At 37.0% G+C, this 15,753-nt stretch overlaps 1 protein-coding gene and 1 long non-coding RNA gene across 3 annotated transcripts; one reads left to right on the top strand and one right to left on the bottom strand.

Moving 5' to 3' along the window:
- The first annotated feature begins 490 nt into the window (after positions 1-490).
- Positions 491-4,051, top strand: LOC126633383 (uncharacterized). Its single transcript, XR_007627044.1, has 3 exons — positions 491-963; positions 3,423-3,820; positions 3,914-4,051. It is a non-coding gene; the product is annotated as an uncharacterized LOC126633383 (long non-coding RNA).
- Positions 4,052-7,476: 3,425 nt separating this feature from the next.
- Positions 7,477-10,263, bottom strand: LOC126633381 (putative cyclin-A3-1). Of its 2 annotated transcripts, none has more exons than XM_050303965.1 (8): positions 9,795-10,263; positions 9,052-9,284; positions 8,887-8,962; positions 8,706-8,782; positions 8,560-8,593; positions 8,317-8,478; positions 8,102-8,236; positions 7,477-8,009 (listed from the first exon to the last, which is right to left on the bottom strand). In XM_050303965.1, exons 1-8 carry the CDS (start codon positions 10,092-10,094, stop codon positions 7,938-7,940), a joined length of 1,089 nt encoding a protein of 362 aa, XP_050159922.1. In that variant the 5' UTR covers positions 10,095-10,263; the 3' UTR covers positions 7,477-7,937. The 2 variants fall into 2 exon arrangements, with proteins under 2 accessions (XP_050159922.1, XP_050159923.1); XM_050303966.1 differs by having other exon boundaries at positions 8,317-8,466; positions 9,795-10,262.
- Between the last annotated feature and the right edge of the window lie 5,490 nt (positions 10,264-15,753).

The raw sequence follows: 15,753 nt of genomic DNA, 5'->3' as shown, positions 1-15,753 counted from the left end.
TCATTCTATTTCTTTTTAAGAGAAACAATACGGAATTTATTAGAAATTAAGGGGGCATACAAACGTCTAAGAGAGTGTCTTGAATAAAATCAGGAGGCTCCTTGAAAAAAGTGGGTATTAAGGTGATTTTTAAAAAAAATGGGCATAAAAAAAATTGGGAGAGTTTTAAAAAGTTGTATTGAAAAAAATTGGGAAAGTTTTTAGTGTTTTGTAAACACTCTAAATCAACTTTATTTCAAAGTTTTGGATGAAAATAAGCTCAAAACCTGAAGCTGCAAAAAGCAGCTTCAAATAACCAACTTATAGAAAAACACGGGTGAACAGTAAAATCTGCAATGAATTTTTCAATAAGCCCAAAATTACCCTCCTTTCCTCACACTTTCAGCACACCTCTCGCAAAACCCAAACCAGAAAACTTCAATCCTAGCAATCTCTCTCATTCTCCAGGTCGTGTTCTCCGGCTCGGCGTCCTTCCTCTATTAATCTTCTCTTGTCTAAAATTTCCTTATTTATTTGTTTGGATTTTTAAATTTGGGGATGGGAGAGTGAGAGTGAAAGAGGGGTGGGGAGAGCAAAGGGATGAGTGTTTGGGTGTCGGGAAAAAAAATTGGGGATGGAGGATAGGGAAAAAAATTAATTGGGGAAGGTGATATGGTTTGTGGAAAAAAATTAATTAAGGGAAAAAAAATAGATTTTGTGGAGGAAACAAGAAAAATTGAGAGAGAAGTAAGAAAAATTGATTACTTCTCTATTATTTTTTTTAGAAGGTCTGCTTCTTATTTATCTTAGGGTTTAGGTATATAAGAAAGGATAAAGCTCTGCTTTACTTCTGATTTGTGAACTTTGCTTCTGATTTGTCCTACGACGTTCCCTCGTCTTTTGCGATTCAGCACACCCCTCTACGACACCGTTTCATCGTCTTCTTCAAGCTCTCGCAGTCTCTTCTAAAACTCCAACCTCCAGGTCAGTGCTCGTATCTTATCTCTCTCACTCCATCTGCTATCGTGTTTTATATTTTTTTTTCTTTTCTAAATTCTTCATTTATGTTATTCTTTTTAATTAGTACTAGGCTTGAGTTTTTGGTTCACGGTTTTGGTTTAGGCTGATTAATATCCTTTTTTTCATTTTTTTCATGATTTCTGCCAATTTTATTTGTCTAATTTTTGTTTATTTGTGGAAAAATATGGTTAGATTTGGTTCCTTCAATCGATTTATATATATTTTTTATCATGACAGTCATCCAAAAATGATGCAGAGTACTATTTGTGCCTATATCGTTTACAACGATTATGTATTCTATCTGTGTTTACTAGCTAGGATTTTGTAAGTGTTGTTATTGTTTATTCCTTGAGTCCATCTGTTTGGATTAAAACTTGATTTTTTGGCCCAAGGATGGAGTCGGCCCAAAAGGAGGCCTGGAGGAATAGAAGATCAATGCCCGGCCGAAACTTGGGAAAGCAGGAAAAGGCCTTTTCTGACTTGATACAATTCATAAGGGCCACTTGCCTACCTACCCAAGGACCAAGTGGTGTAGACTGATCAGACTGCACAGCCCATAAAGTACTTTATGGTGGCATTACATGTAATAAAGCTGATGAGTCATCACCCTCAGACCGCATTCGGGCAAAGTTGTCGCTACAGGAGCCAAACCGAGTCGTCTATAAAAGGAGGAAGAGAAGACAGGAATAAGGAGACTCAATCAAACAAACAAAGACACTCAGAAAAACAAACAAAGACACTCAATCAAACAAACAAAAGCACAAACTCTGCTCAAAAAGCCAGATTTGCCTTTCAAAACAAGCTGTAATCAGCCCAAGCCTTCATCCCCCGCGGGATAATCTTTTCTCCCAACCTCTGTAATAGCTCTGCTACCTTGTTCGAACTTGTTGTAGTATCGATTCACCTTTTGTATTCTCTTCTCCCCTCTCCCCCTCTAAGCTTTCAGACCTTTGACAGAACTACAAAGATAGGGACCTGCAAGACGATCAGCCTTAATTGATAAGGTTTAATCTTGCCCGACCTGCTTTGCTCTGTCTTTGTCTTCTCTTTCTTTAAAGTCTAGCAATATGTTGTATATTTCCAGTTATATGCAAGTTGTTTCTAGCAAAATCACGATGACAAAGCTTTCTCAGTACTTGGATCCGATTTGAATATATCTTCAGTGTTTAAATCAGATCCAAGTCCTAAGCCCTCAGGCATGTAAATCTGATTAGTTTAAAAGTCTTTGGCCTCAAGGCATAAAAAAGAACTTTATGTGGACTTAACCCATCCACGACAATCCTTGATAAACGAGAAGTCCGAAGTTACTTGGGGCGCAAGTAATCGACCTACCTCTTGGTTTTATTTCTATTATATCATGATTATCATAGAACGCTTAAGCATGGAATGGATTCTGATAGGAAGCCTCAAGGCCTATACCTAAGGCCCCACAAAGGCACTTATTTGGATTCATTCTATTCTGCGGTCTAGGTGGTTTGAGTATAAGAACAGACTCTAATGGGAAGCCTCAAGGCCTATACCTAAGGCCCCACAAAGGCACCTATTTAGGTTCGCTCTACCTCTCAGACTCGGATAATCAGAAATATAATAGTTATAAGACTCCGACAACCATAAAGACCAAATATAATATGCTCAAGTACTGGTTTAGTTTGACAGGAAGCCTCAAGGCCTACACCTAAGGCCCCACAAAGGCACCTGTTATATCTAACACGGTTTCTCGGGCATATGCATATTCACAACTAAAACGTGACATCCATTCGACATCTACCATGCTGAAGATGGCAGTAGCACGCCTGAGCACTAAAATGTTAACCTTGATTGTGAGCCTCAAGGCCCCACAAAGGCACCTCTCAAAGTTAACGCTGTCCTTCTCTTTCAGCCTTGCCCGAAGAGTCTTGCCCGACGAGACTTGCCCGACAAAGCCCGACAGGAAAGCAGAAGTCCGACAGCAGCCCTCAACCGACGCCAAACCTCCAGGGGAGCTGTGTGCTCGTTGGCCAGGAAACATCCCCGACGGGAATTCCTGCCACGAACACCATCATTTTGTAAGTATGGGTGATGCACACTGATAACAAAAGCAGGGGTGTTGTCATCTCCTTAAATATCTCTTCCACCCTTGTAATCCGCATGTTATTCTTGGTAATACAAAGAAGATATCATTCAAAATTCAACATTTGAGTTGACTGGGTGAAAGGTTGTGAAGAGGCAAGAGTGAGATTCTCAATACTTTGTGATCCATTTGCCGCATCTGATATGTACAGGCAAAGGCTCATCGTAGAGACTGCTTGTAGTCACTAATTGTAGTTACCTGAACCATTATGTTTTTCTTCTCCTTGTCCAGTTCTTTAAATTGCAGAGACTGCTTGTAGTCACTAATTGCAGTCACCAACACTACTAACAATATGCTAACTATTATTCCCAAGCCATCATACATACCTTTCGGCATTCCTTCAGTTGCAATTCCAACACCCATAGAGACCGCAGCAACAACCATGAGGATAATTAAAGTTAAATCTTGTAAGGCTTCCCATTATTTATCGTCTAGTTCTGTATCCTGTATGGAATAGGAATGCCTTTTACTAATTAGTATTTTGGGTCTTTCTTCGTGCTCCCATGTATAACATAAGTATGATCATATATGCTGCAGAATCCCGAGTTTTATGCTTTTATTCATTTTATTTTAATAAAATGAGAATTAGTTTGCCTACTATACCTGTATTTTTCATCTGGCTTACCATTTGTTCTGTTTTCAGCAATGTTGAGCTCGGTACAGCATGTGGAAAGTACTTCCGGGTGTCTTGCCTTAGCATCATTGATGTAGGTACTCCATAGTTTTCGTATCATTCTAAGCAATTTGTTTGCCGACCTGTGAAAAACTGATTTGGCTAACATTGTCATTTGGTATTATCTTCAGGTGATTTGGATATTATCAAGACGCTGCCTGGTGGTTAGTGAAGGAGAGTAGGATGATACCTCTATGTTGAGTGTAGTGTTTTGTTTTGAGACTTGCCCTTTCTTTTCTCTGAATGAAATTCTTGATTTTCTTTGACAATGTTGTGTTGCTAAGTTTCCAAATGCTTAGATTCTACCATATGTGTAAGGTGATCTTCGTTGTGACTTGATGCATGGCATATTGAGATTCATTAAAGTTAATTTTGTTACATTAGATACATCCCATTCGGGGTTTTTTTCTTCGAACCTTGAACTGAAATGTTTATGTCTAAGTAGTTAAGCCAAAAAGAGCATGGTATGAAATGCTGGATAACAAGATAGGTTTTAGTTTGGTGTGGGATTTTGCTTCTTTAGAAACCATTTTTGTTCATAAGTGTTATTAAATGGTTAGTTTGGTATTGCTGTGCTTTGAAAAAAAATAAAGTATATTTAGTAATTCACCTTTATTTGTTAAGAAAATTAAATTAATGGCATATCTAGTATTATACATTTTTTGGTCATTTCACACAGTCACATCTGTTTTACATAAAAGTTTACCGAACATTATAATACTGCTTTTTTTTTCAAAAACACTTTTACAAAAAAGTTTACCAAATACTCTGCTATTTTATTTCACATCTGCTTATTCTCATAGCACAGCAGAAGCAGTTTTTTTTTTCAAAGCACAACAATACCAAACCAGCTCTAAGCCCTGGTTTGGTATTGAGGTGATTCTGAAAAAATTGGCTATCAAAAAAAACTGGGAGCTTTTTTATGTTTGGTAAACATTCAACTTTAGTTTTTTTTCACAGTTTTGGGTGAAAAAAGCCAAAAACACAAAGCTGCAAAACCCAGCTTTGAAAAACCAGTATTTTTTTCACATCTATTTTACATAAAAGTTTATCAAACACTACAATACTGCTTTTTTTTCTTTTCAAAAGCACTTTTACAAAAGAGTTTATCAAACACTCTGCTGTTTATTCTCACAACACAGTAGAAGAAGTTTTTTTTTTTCAAAGCACAGCAATACCAAACCGACCCTAAGTCTTCTTACTTCAAGTTTGGCCCAACTATAAAAAGTTCATAAAGCTCAATCCAACCAAAAGGCCACGCCGGCTGCCGCGGCTCAACTGTAACATAATCAAGATTATAAAAGAATACATAATTAAATTGAGATAATGAATTAAAAAAATTAAGTGATATAAAAAATAAAATAAAATAAAAAGTCACAAAATCATCCAAACCGTCTAAACCCACCTAGCCTACTTAAGTCAACTTAGAGGAATCAAGCGAGTCTAGACAAGCTAGATGGGTGACTAGGCGAGTTTAAATGCCCTTTCTTATTTTTAAACACCAAAAAATTAATCATTTCGGTGATCAATCGCCTAGTGCTTAGATGATCTCAACTGGCCTAGCCGGCTAGTTTTAGCACATTGATGTTACATAACTAACAAGGGCCTTAGCACCGAATACGCTGGACGCCCAATGGTCGTTTTTATTACTTATAGTTGAAAAAGGGGTGTGATATCCACACACCCATTTTTACTTCTCACACACCCTTCTAATTTTCGACCATCGGATCGGATGAAATGAAAAAGATCTAACGGATAGAAATTAACAAGGGTGTGTGAGAAGTAAAAAATGGTGTGTGGATAGCACACCCCGTTGAAAAAATGTCATACTTTCACACACACTGGAGGCCCAATGGCTGTTTTTCTCTACATAGCCGGTAAGAGAGCACCCCCAATGGAGGCTTTATCTTTCACGAGGCTACTACATTTCAAGCTTTAGTGAGAAATTTCATCCCCAATGAGCCGGAAAATAGGGCTAGATTCACCACTTTGGCTAGCAACTTTTTTTTTCTAGTAGCATAAAATTGAGCTACATCTAGCTTCAAAAAAACAATGGATCCCATAAAAAAAGTAGCAACCCATGTGTGCAAAATTTCATTACTCTCTCTCCACTTTCAAATACACTTATACTCTCATTTTATTCTTTTTTAAAGAATTTCAAATTGATTTAACGTTCATGGGCATTAGTGGGTGAAATTTTCAAATAAATTTTTTCAAAATTTTATCTTACTAATTTACCAATTAGTGCTAGGTAAATTGTTGTATTGTACTTGAAAATCAAATCAGAAGGCGAAGTGGAGGTTTGTATTTTTCAACGGATAAGATTGAGATAAGAGAATCTAATTCAACGGATGGTTCATAAGTGATAAAATCTAACTTTGTAACAATTTGAACTTTTTTAGGTTGAAAGGTTCATAAAAAAAAAAATAAGATAGCACGTCTAAAAATCAACTTAAGAAAAGTAAACAAAAAATATATATATAATATATATCGCATAGTCAAATTACTACATAAGTAAATATATATAGTCCCATAAAGAGCCTGAAAGAAATAGCCCCTCTTTAGGAGATATTTTTTTTATAAAGCCCCAAAGATTCCTCGGAGCTCTAAAATGAGCTATATCCACCACTTTTTCAACCCCATATAGAGCCCCTCACTGGGAATGCTCTAAGTAACAGCCAAGGTGCAAGACTGGCTACTGAAATTGTATCTGGATCAAATTTTTTGGGACATGGGGTTGTAACATAGCATATTGGGAGCATTTTTGCTCAACACTATAACTATAGTGTATGTTCACCCTACAACTTATCATCTTCTATGTGTCCTTCACTTAATGTTAGTTATTTTTTTTTTCAAAATTGGAAAATATTCATTTAATATTAAAAATAACCATAGTTGGTAGTAAGGACATGTGACAGATGTGTCTGGTAAACATACACCATAGTTTGCAGTAGCGAGTAATAAAACTCCCAAAATATTCCAAGTTTATATCTCAATGTATAACATAACTTCTTAATTTTTTTCACATATTACCAATTATTTATGGATTGTATGCTTTTAATATGATATTGAAACGGATGATTTATTTGTGTCACATAATAATATTAATTAACGATTTAAGTGTGGAATCCTATTTTAAGAATAAATAACATTAACATTGAGCTCGTTTGGAAGTACTTTTGGAATCAACTCTTAGTAAAGATACAAGTTAATACTGAAAAAGCACTTGAAGTGCTTCTTGCAAATAACTTTTGAAACCCAAAAACAATTTCACTAAAAAATTTTTTAGTCATTCTAAAAACATTTTCCACTAAAACGCAAAGCTAAAAGTTTAATTACTTTCTATTTGACAAACTAAATTTTAATTATACTAACAAAGAATTTTAATATAATTAAAATCTTAGTTTGAGTGCTAATGGAGGAATCCGGATTCTCACTGAATCCTTTTTATAAAGATCTTGAAGATTCGTGAATCATATTCGTTCATCGTACATCGTGCGGTCAGAATCATTTTAAATATTTTTATTTAAAATTAAATACAAACAAGACCTGATAAAAACTAATCATACGATATACAATAAACAGACACGATTTACAAATTCTCATAATCCTCACCAAAAGGATCCGAAGAGGATCCTGTTGGCTAGTAGAGTACACATAGGATGAGAAAAGTAAGAAGATTGATACAAGAAGGTAACTAAGAAAGTTGCTAACATTTCTCATATTGTCTAATCTAAACACGGGGTATTAGAACTTGAGTGCCAAATGTTGTGTTGGATTGCCAAATACATATCTTTCAAGCAGAATGCAAGTGAAACAAAAGGAGGAAAAAAGATATGGATCTATAAACAACATTTCTAATTTTCTACAGATTGAAAACACGAGGAACATTACGAGCTTGCACACCCATTCAACATCAACCTGCTAATCTAACTTCTCTCCACTAACAAATAATCTACCAACTGACCAAAGAAAATTAAAACCCTAGTGGGGAATATCTAAGCAAAACCATCGAGAGTTGAAACCCTACAAAATTATATCACAACGATTAGCATGAGCGGCGGCACCAGAACGGATTTTGACAAACTTCAGTTCAAAGAACTGCCTCCAAGATTCATCTTGCAGCTAAACCCTAGTCTTGTTGTACTCGAACAATCATGCCTTCGGATCTTCGAAATAGTTTGTTGGTACTTCTGCAGGTGAAGAGATAGTCGCCACGCATTTGAACTGTTTTAAGAAAACAACGCAATTCAGAACATCCCTATGGTGCGGAAAATTAAATCAAAATCAGTAGGGTTAAAATTTTAGCCTGAATATACCTTATGCTGTTTGTACTTTCGTCTTATGGACTGTAGAGACGCTCCTCTTTTACTACGATGCAAGTCGTATATGATAAGAACGCATTCCTTTAAATCAGCTGGTTTATATCCGGAATATCGTTGCAGGGACAAAGTCTGCAATAAGCAAACAACTCAGCAATTGCATTCAATATTTTGAGTTGAATGATGTTAAAAGTTCTCTAACAAGTTCTTACCCAAGGATGATCCTTTGGCCGGATCATAAATCTTGTGAGAAATGTAACGGACGCAGCCACCAAGGAAGGCAAAAACTGAACACATTCATAATCCAACAAACTTAACTCTGCCAGGTAGTATCCCAAAAACTCTAACTGCAGGTTAGGATCCTGTAAAGACCACTAAACAATTTGTTAGCTTCCCACATGAACTGACACCCAAGTAGCAGAGAAAAAGAGAGAAGAAAGAGAGATTTTGCTTACTTTGTAGCTCTCTTGAGCAAATCTAGTGAATCTCCTGCAAACCAAAACGTGAATGAACGTTAATCAGTCTAATAAGCTATCAAACTCAGCATCTCAAAAGCATATTGATAAATATGTCCAAGAAAAACAGTACCAAGACTTCTTACCTTAGTAATGTTTTTATTGTAGGACTTCCCAAGTTGAAATTTAAGGACTTGAGTATATCAGCCTCCATTTTTAACACCTTTACAATGAGAACAAGTATTAACTAAACTTTTACAATTACAAAACCAAAGGAGATGCGATACATTAAAATCTAAGATGAGGAATAGATATACAAAAATTCACCTCGCCCCTATCATACGTATTATCTGTTATGTAGCAGAATTGTTCTACATGTGGAGGGCTGATCTCTTCATACTTTCTGTTTGCCACATTAACCATAAGATTACAAATTTCGATCTATGTCAACAAGAAACACCACTTAAAAATTTCATTGATTCGTGGACTTACGAGGCAATGAGCATTGAAGAAACACCGAGTAACTGAAGCCTTTTCCGGTTGAGAACATTCAAAGACAGGAATTTATCAATATACATAACGGTGAGGAAAAGAGTGTCAGAAAGGAGTTTATATTCCTCTGCAACTTCCACCAACCAGTCCACTAAGATTCCTCTCATATTAGCAGTGACATCTTTTTGAATCTTTGTCATGTAATCGGGTGAAGGTCTGCGATTTTCATCCGCCTGAACATTAACCCGTCATCACCATTAGCCCAGATGCCCCAAAACCCAAAAGAACCCCAAATGCCAATTCAAATCAAAGCTAAAATACATAGACCGCAAAACTTACTTAATTAAGCTTACACTTTTTGCATATCAAAAGTACATAAACTATCACCAGAAAGATTCAGCCTTTATCCTTAATTCAAGTTTCAGAGGAACCAGAAGAACCACTGGTAAATAAAAAGCCCAAAAATTAACAAAACCCACCTCCCATTTTCCAGTAAATTCCACTTCAAACCAAACCCAGGACACAGATACTGCAGAAATTCCTGAAAACAGCTTAATCCTTGACTAATCAAAAATTCACATAAACCAATCACTAGAAAACTTCAGCCCTTATTCCTAATTCAAATTTCAGTGCAACCAGAACCACTGATACATCAAGACCCAAAAATAAGAAAAACCCAACTCCCATTTTTCCAATAAATTCCAGTTCGAAAGAAAGAAAGCTGCAATTCGATAACCCTTTACCTCGAGCTTCTGAAGATACTCATAAATGTCACGAGCATATGGCACACACAGTTGGGGGTCATCCGACGACGCATCAATGTCCTGGGCCGCCTTCGCGGGCACTGATTTTTTCGCCTTGCCTTTGGCGCCGCGTTTCTTGATCTGCTTCTCTGCCCCGAAGCTTTTATTCACCGGAACAACAGCATTCGTGAGCTCTCCTAGCACCACCCGTTTCTTGGTGGCCCGCTGCTCCGGGGTCACAGCTTCGGCCCTCCGCTTCATCGACCTCGTCACACGCACGCAGTTCTCCTTGTCCGCCATGGCTGCCTCTGCTCGAATCTGTGAGTTTCGAGGTTTTGGGTCAGAGGTTCAGAAAGAGGAGGGGGGAGAGTTTTGTAGCGAGTAAAATGAGAGCGCCACTTTGAAAAGTAAAGTTGGCGCCTTTGGGTTTCTGCTGCTTCTGAACGTTTTGGTTCGCCCTTTGCTTCAATTTTGGTTCAATTTTTGAAATTTTGGAATGTGTCTTTTGCAATAGAGTTAATTAGATTTAACACTCAAAATTTGAATTTCTTTTATTAAATATCCATACCTTTTAGAATTTTGATGAAGGCACTTTGGTAAATTACGTATCGTTCGATACGTGGAACGGGACGAACGGAGTGGGACGAGGCGTTATGTCCCACGTTTGGTGCGCCTAAAACGGATCGAACGTGCTGTTCCACGTGACGAATTTTGGATAAATTTTCGTTCCGCCTCACCCCTTGGAACGACTCGTTCGACATCTGTGGAACACAAAATTATAACATCTCCATCTCCTTCTTCTTCCTCCTTGTTTCCATCCGAGAACATCTTTGCTCCCTTTCCGTTCCGTCCCGTCCCGTCCCGCCGTTCCGTCTCGTCCCGTCTGCATACCAAACGATACCTTAGGCCACATCAATATTTATTATTTTTTAAATTAAAAATAATAATTGTATTTTCTAAATTAAAATTTTACATATTGATTTCTAAATTTGTCCCTTTAATTAGTTGAGAGAATTTTTTTTTATCCAGTCATTTTTTTTATTCATGTATTTTAGGAGTGTTGTACTCTTTTTTAGGAGATAATTTTGGTTTTTTCGCTCAACATATTTATCCAATTATCTCTTTTAATTTTTGTTTTCGTTCAAAACATTTTTTTATCCTAAAATTGAAATGATGGATGCTTAGATTTTTTTTGTTTGTTTATTATTTAGTATACTTTTTGTTAGATAATTATTTTGTATACATTTGAATTTGTACATATTGTTGATTAGTGATAATGGTAGGTTTATTGTTGGTTATTATATATTGGTTTTGTATTGATTAGTACATTTATTTTTAATTTTTGGGTGTACATATCGTTGATTGGTACTTTTTGTTTTAGCTTTCGGTATGTTTTGTTTTAGCTTCTAGTACGTTTAGTTTTGTTCTCGTTGATTGATAGGTTTTTTTCACGATTTTATTATGGTACCATTTAGTATCATATGGGTACGATTAATATTATACATATCGTTGATTGGTACATTTACTTTTGTTCTTCAACGTTGTTTACTAGTACATTTATTTCCAATTTTAGTAGGTTTGTTTTCATACATATATTTTTTATTGGTATGTTTGTATATATTATTCTCGATGTTATTTCCTTATATGAATTGCTACAAAAATTTATATATGGATTACTATAAATATCTTAAATGGTATTTTATTTCTTCATTGAACGGAAAAAAAAAAATCAAACAGCAGGGTATTTTATTCCTTAATAAATTGTAGAAAATCATTTTTTTTTTGTATAATTATCTTTAGAGGGAATCAAAGGAGCTAGTGTCACATCCTGGCCCGGGCCCCCACCACATCCCGACCTGTAACACGATATTGTCCGCTTTGAGCCCCGACCACACCCTCATGGTTTTGTTTCTAGGAACTCACAAGAGAACTTCCAAATGGGTCACCCATCATGAGATTGTTTTCACGCGAACTTGCTTAACTTCGGAGTTCCTACCAAAAGGCCTTGTGCTAGGAAGAGATGGAAATATACATATAAGGCTTACAGGATCCTCACCCCTGGATGATGTGGGATCTTACAATCCACCCCCCTTAAGGGTCTGACATCCTTGTCGGCACACATCCGGCCAGGAGTTGGCTCTGATACCAAATTGTCACATCCCGACCCAGGCCCCCACCATATCCCTAGCTCGCGTCCACCTTAGCACGATATTGTCCGCTTTGTGCCCTGACCACGCCTTCTCGATTTTGTTTCTGGGAACTCACAGGAGAATTTCTCAATGGATCACCCATCATGGGATTGCTCTCGCGTGAACTCGTTTAACTTCGGAGTTCCTATAAAACCTAAAGTCAGTGAGCTCCTAAAAAGCCTTGTACTAGGTAGAGATAGGAATATACATACAAGGCTTACAAGATCTTCACCCCTGTGCAATGTGGGATCTTACAGCTAGATTGTAGGAAATTTGTTTTAATATCTTTGTATTTTTTTTCTTGACGTGAAGAATTTAGGCAGTGGTAAGATCTGTAATTTTTGTACAAATAAAGGATAGTTATGATAGATGAGACTCCAAATTTGTAGGGAAAATGTTTAATTAAATCTCTAAAACCTACAAATGTTTAGTCTATAGAGTTGAAACTCAGGCACTTATATCAAAACGCCTCTTTGCAATATTCATTCGGGCATTTGGATCGAGCTATTTTTTTCTTTTTCTTTTTTATTTTACACTTATCGAAGTTTTCAAGACATTAATAAACAAATTATTCTTAATGTTTGATAATGTTCTGTTGGATAATGCTCGTGTCCTCTCTTACGAGGACTTACTTGTCCACTCATTTATGATTAACGAACTTTTATTGTTCAACATTATAGTCGAAACCGTTCATTCTCTTTATTATCATTTAACGATTATAGTTGCAAAAAATTATTTACTTTGAAGATCGTTTAGTCATTTATATGTATTAAACCTATCAACAATTTTGGTAAGTAATATCTTCAAGATGAATGGTTCATTTATTTTTATGCATATGAGTAGCTAAAAGATTTCAAAATTAAATAAGTTTTTGCTATATGATATTTAGATGATGATAAAGAAAATAAACAATTTCACATATGACGTTTGAAAGGTAAAAATTCCTTAATTGTAAGTAAAGAACCATTTTTGTTTTGACTCGCCATTCCAACAAAAATAAAAGACCCACGTTTGAAAAGCAAATAAATAAATTAAGACCCAACAAAAATGATGATAATAATCATAAGAGCAACTCCACCTATGGAGTCCTCCCCCCCTGGCAATCCACTATTTAATCCACCCTATTGAACAGTAACTGCCTTAAATGAATAGTAACTACCATTAATGAACAGTAATTGCCATTTACATCTCTACCCTTGGAACCCTCCCCCTGGCAATAAGCAATTAAAATAATAGTTTTTTTTGTTTGTTTAAATAATAAAAATTTACAAAAGCTCTCTCTCTCTCTCTCTCTCTCTCTCTCTCTCTGTGACACAAAAAAAAAAAATTGCAAAGCCCTCGGGCCACAGGCCCGTCGACTCCCCACCCCACCTTCGCTCAGGCTCCCACCGTCGCTCGGCCTCCACACGGCTGGACCTCTCTCCACCAGCCCTCGGGCCCTTTGTCCTCGCCTGTCGCCCGAGCAACCAGCCTCCGCTGGAGTTGCTCTAATAATAATACTCCACTTTACCAATATTATTTTAAAGTTTGGAAATAAAAATTATTATACATTTATTTCGCCTCTCACCTCAACCTGCCATCATGTGTTTGAAAATAATTTGTGTGGGATTTAACTGGCTACTGAATTTTGCTAAATGATACTACAATCCTTTTAAAATTCGTCACGTGTCAAGCTTTAAATATAATAATATATTATTATCTTATATTTAACATTCTAATAATTATATTTTGTACTAATAATATATAGGGTTCTTTAGATATAGACCCTAATTGTACTAATAATACATTCTCATAATATATTTTGTACTAATACTACTATCAGATCAACCTAATTGTTAGTTTACTCTCATTCTCAAATCTTTGTTTGCCATGTTGTGCGCAATTTTTCTATTTTTCAGTCATGACCAACCTTAGAAGGACGAAGAGCAAGAGACCACATTGTCGCTAAGTTGAAGCCACATCCATAAACTCCCTTCTCCGAGTACAGCGCCATGAAGCAACCCACATGGTAGACCACACAAGGAAGATAACATGTGGCAATTCGAAAGTTAATATTAACAGCCCTACAATATTATCATAAGAGCAGTTCCACCGAAGATGGAATAGCCTAGCACCCAGTCAAAAAACTAAGCTGGCACCTTGTCAATTCACTCCAGCCAAGCAACTTGCCTGGCACCCAACCTGGGCCAGCCCAAAATTGACTGACCAAGGAGCCGGGCTATTTGCCTGGCGCGTGCATCTCACTCGCGAGTGGGCGCGAGTAGGGGACAAGGGTGCAGGCGGTGGGGCCTGCTGTCAACCCACTTGTGCTTCACCCGGAAGGAGGCGACGTGGCCTTCTCAATGTCGTTGGATTTCCAACAGCTAGTTTTTGTAGACCGTTAGATTTCCAACGGTAAAAAAAAATTTAAATTTGACTTTTAAAATTGACCGTCCGATCACAGATCAACGGTCCACATTTTTTTCACCAAAAATAAAAATAATAAAAAAAGGCCCAATGGTTAGAATTATGACCGTTGGCCATGTAACAACACCTTGGCTCTTGGATTTGAATATTTTTCAAATCAAACGGTCCAAATTAATTAACTATATTAAAATTTATTAAAAATTATTGAAAATTACAGAAATTTTTTAAAAAAATACAAAAAAAAAAAAATTAAAAAGTTATTTTTTTCTATAAATACCTAACCCTTATCTTCCACCTTACACCACATTTCAATATTTCCTACACTTTCTACCAAAGCTTTCATATAATTTTTGTGGGAAAAAAATTACCAAAAAGCTCATCCTTAATTTTGTTGTCCATATAAACCATACATCCATACATCCAAATTTGGTTAAAAATCTTATCCAAAAATAAAACTATTTATTTATTTATTTATTTTTAAAAAATATAAAACATTTTAAATAGGCTGGGTGCCATCGCATTATGTAGGTGTGGAGATCGTTTGTGCCAGCGCATTTTTAGACTGGGTGCCTGCGCATTTTTTTAGGGGTGGAGATGCTTTGGCCTATTACTATTCATTGAGGTCTATTACTGTTCACTTGAGTGAATAAATGCGTTGGGTGTTGGCGCAAAGTCTTTAGGAGTGGAATTGCTCTAATAGACAAATTGTAAAGCCCATAAATGGGTGAAAATGGTTGGATCTGCACTCGCATTGGTCATCTTCGATAATTCTTGTAATCCATTTTTTCTTGGGTTCTTCCCCAGTTTAAACCACCTCGACTTAGGAGGAGAATTTTCCAAGGTCGAGTATCGCACGTAATGCATCAAATCCTCCACTCGCACAACGCGATCCTGAGAACAATAACAATGTGCAACTTTATCTTTAACCGCTTTGATGAATGTCTCCAGGCTGAAAGTAATAGTCCACATCTAGGCACCCACTGCAAGAAGGACACTAATTCCCGGTGTTGCGGATGCGTTGGGTTGGCTGCCATATGTTGAAGGAGGTGAGGAGGATGGGCTTCCCTTTGTGAGCTGGTGCGTGGTGGTGCTGCTGCTGTTGGGATAGGGGTTCCATGCCGGAGGTTTGGTCTTAAGGCGGAGCTGTGCTAGTGTTCTCGGAGTCCGACATTCCGATGAGGATTTGTGGAGGTAAGTAATAGTCCACATCTAGGCACCCACTGCAAGAAGGACACTAATTCTCGGTGTTCCGAATGCGTTGGGTTAGCTGCCATATGTTGAAGGAGGTGAGGAGGATGGGCTTCCATTTGTGAGCTGGTGCGTGGTGGTGGTGCTGCTGTTGGGATTGGGGCTCCATGCCGGAG

Source organism: Malus sylvestris, chromosome 8, assembly GCF_916048215.2.
Source record: "Malus sylvestris chromosome 8, drMalSylv7.2, whole genome shotgun sequence".
NCBI classification, from domain to species: Eukaryota; Viridiplantae; Streptophyta; class Magnoliopsida; order Rosales; family Rosaceae; genus Malus; species Malus sylvestris.
This window is presented reverse-complemented; position numbering and strand designations above follow the sequence as displayed.

What these genes read in the sequence shown, in the direction of transcription:
- LOC126633381 (XM_050303965.1), bottom strand. Translation starts at nt 10,094, where the DNA reads ATGGCGGACAAGGAGAACTGCGTGCGTGTGACGAGGTCGATGAAGCGG. An exon ending in ATACGTATGATAGGGGCGAG is followed by an intron (nt 8,783 to 8,886) that starts GTGAATTTTTGT and finishes CTCATTGTAAAG; the next exon opens with GTGTTAAAAATGGAGGCTGA. An exon ending in GGCCAAAGGATCATCCTTGG is followed by an intron (nt 8,237 to 8,316) that starts GTAAGAACTTGT and finishes TGCTTATTGCAG; the next exon opens with ACTTTGTCCCTGCAACGATA.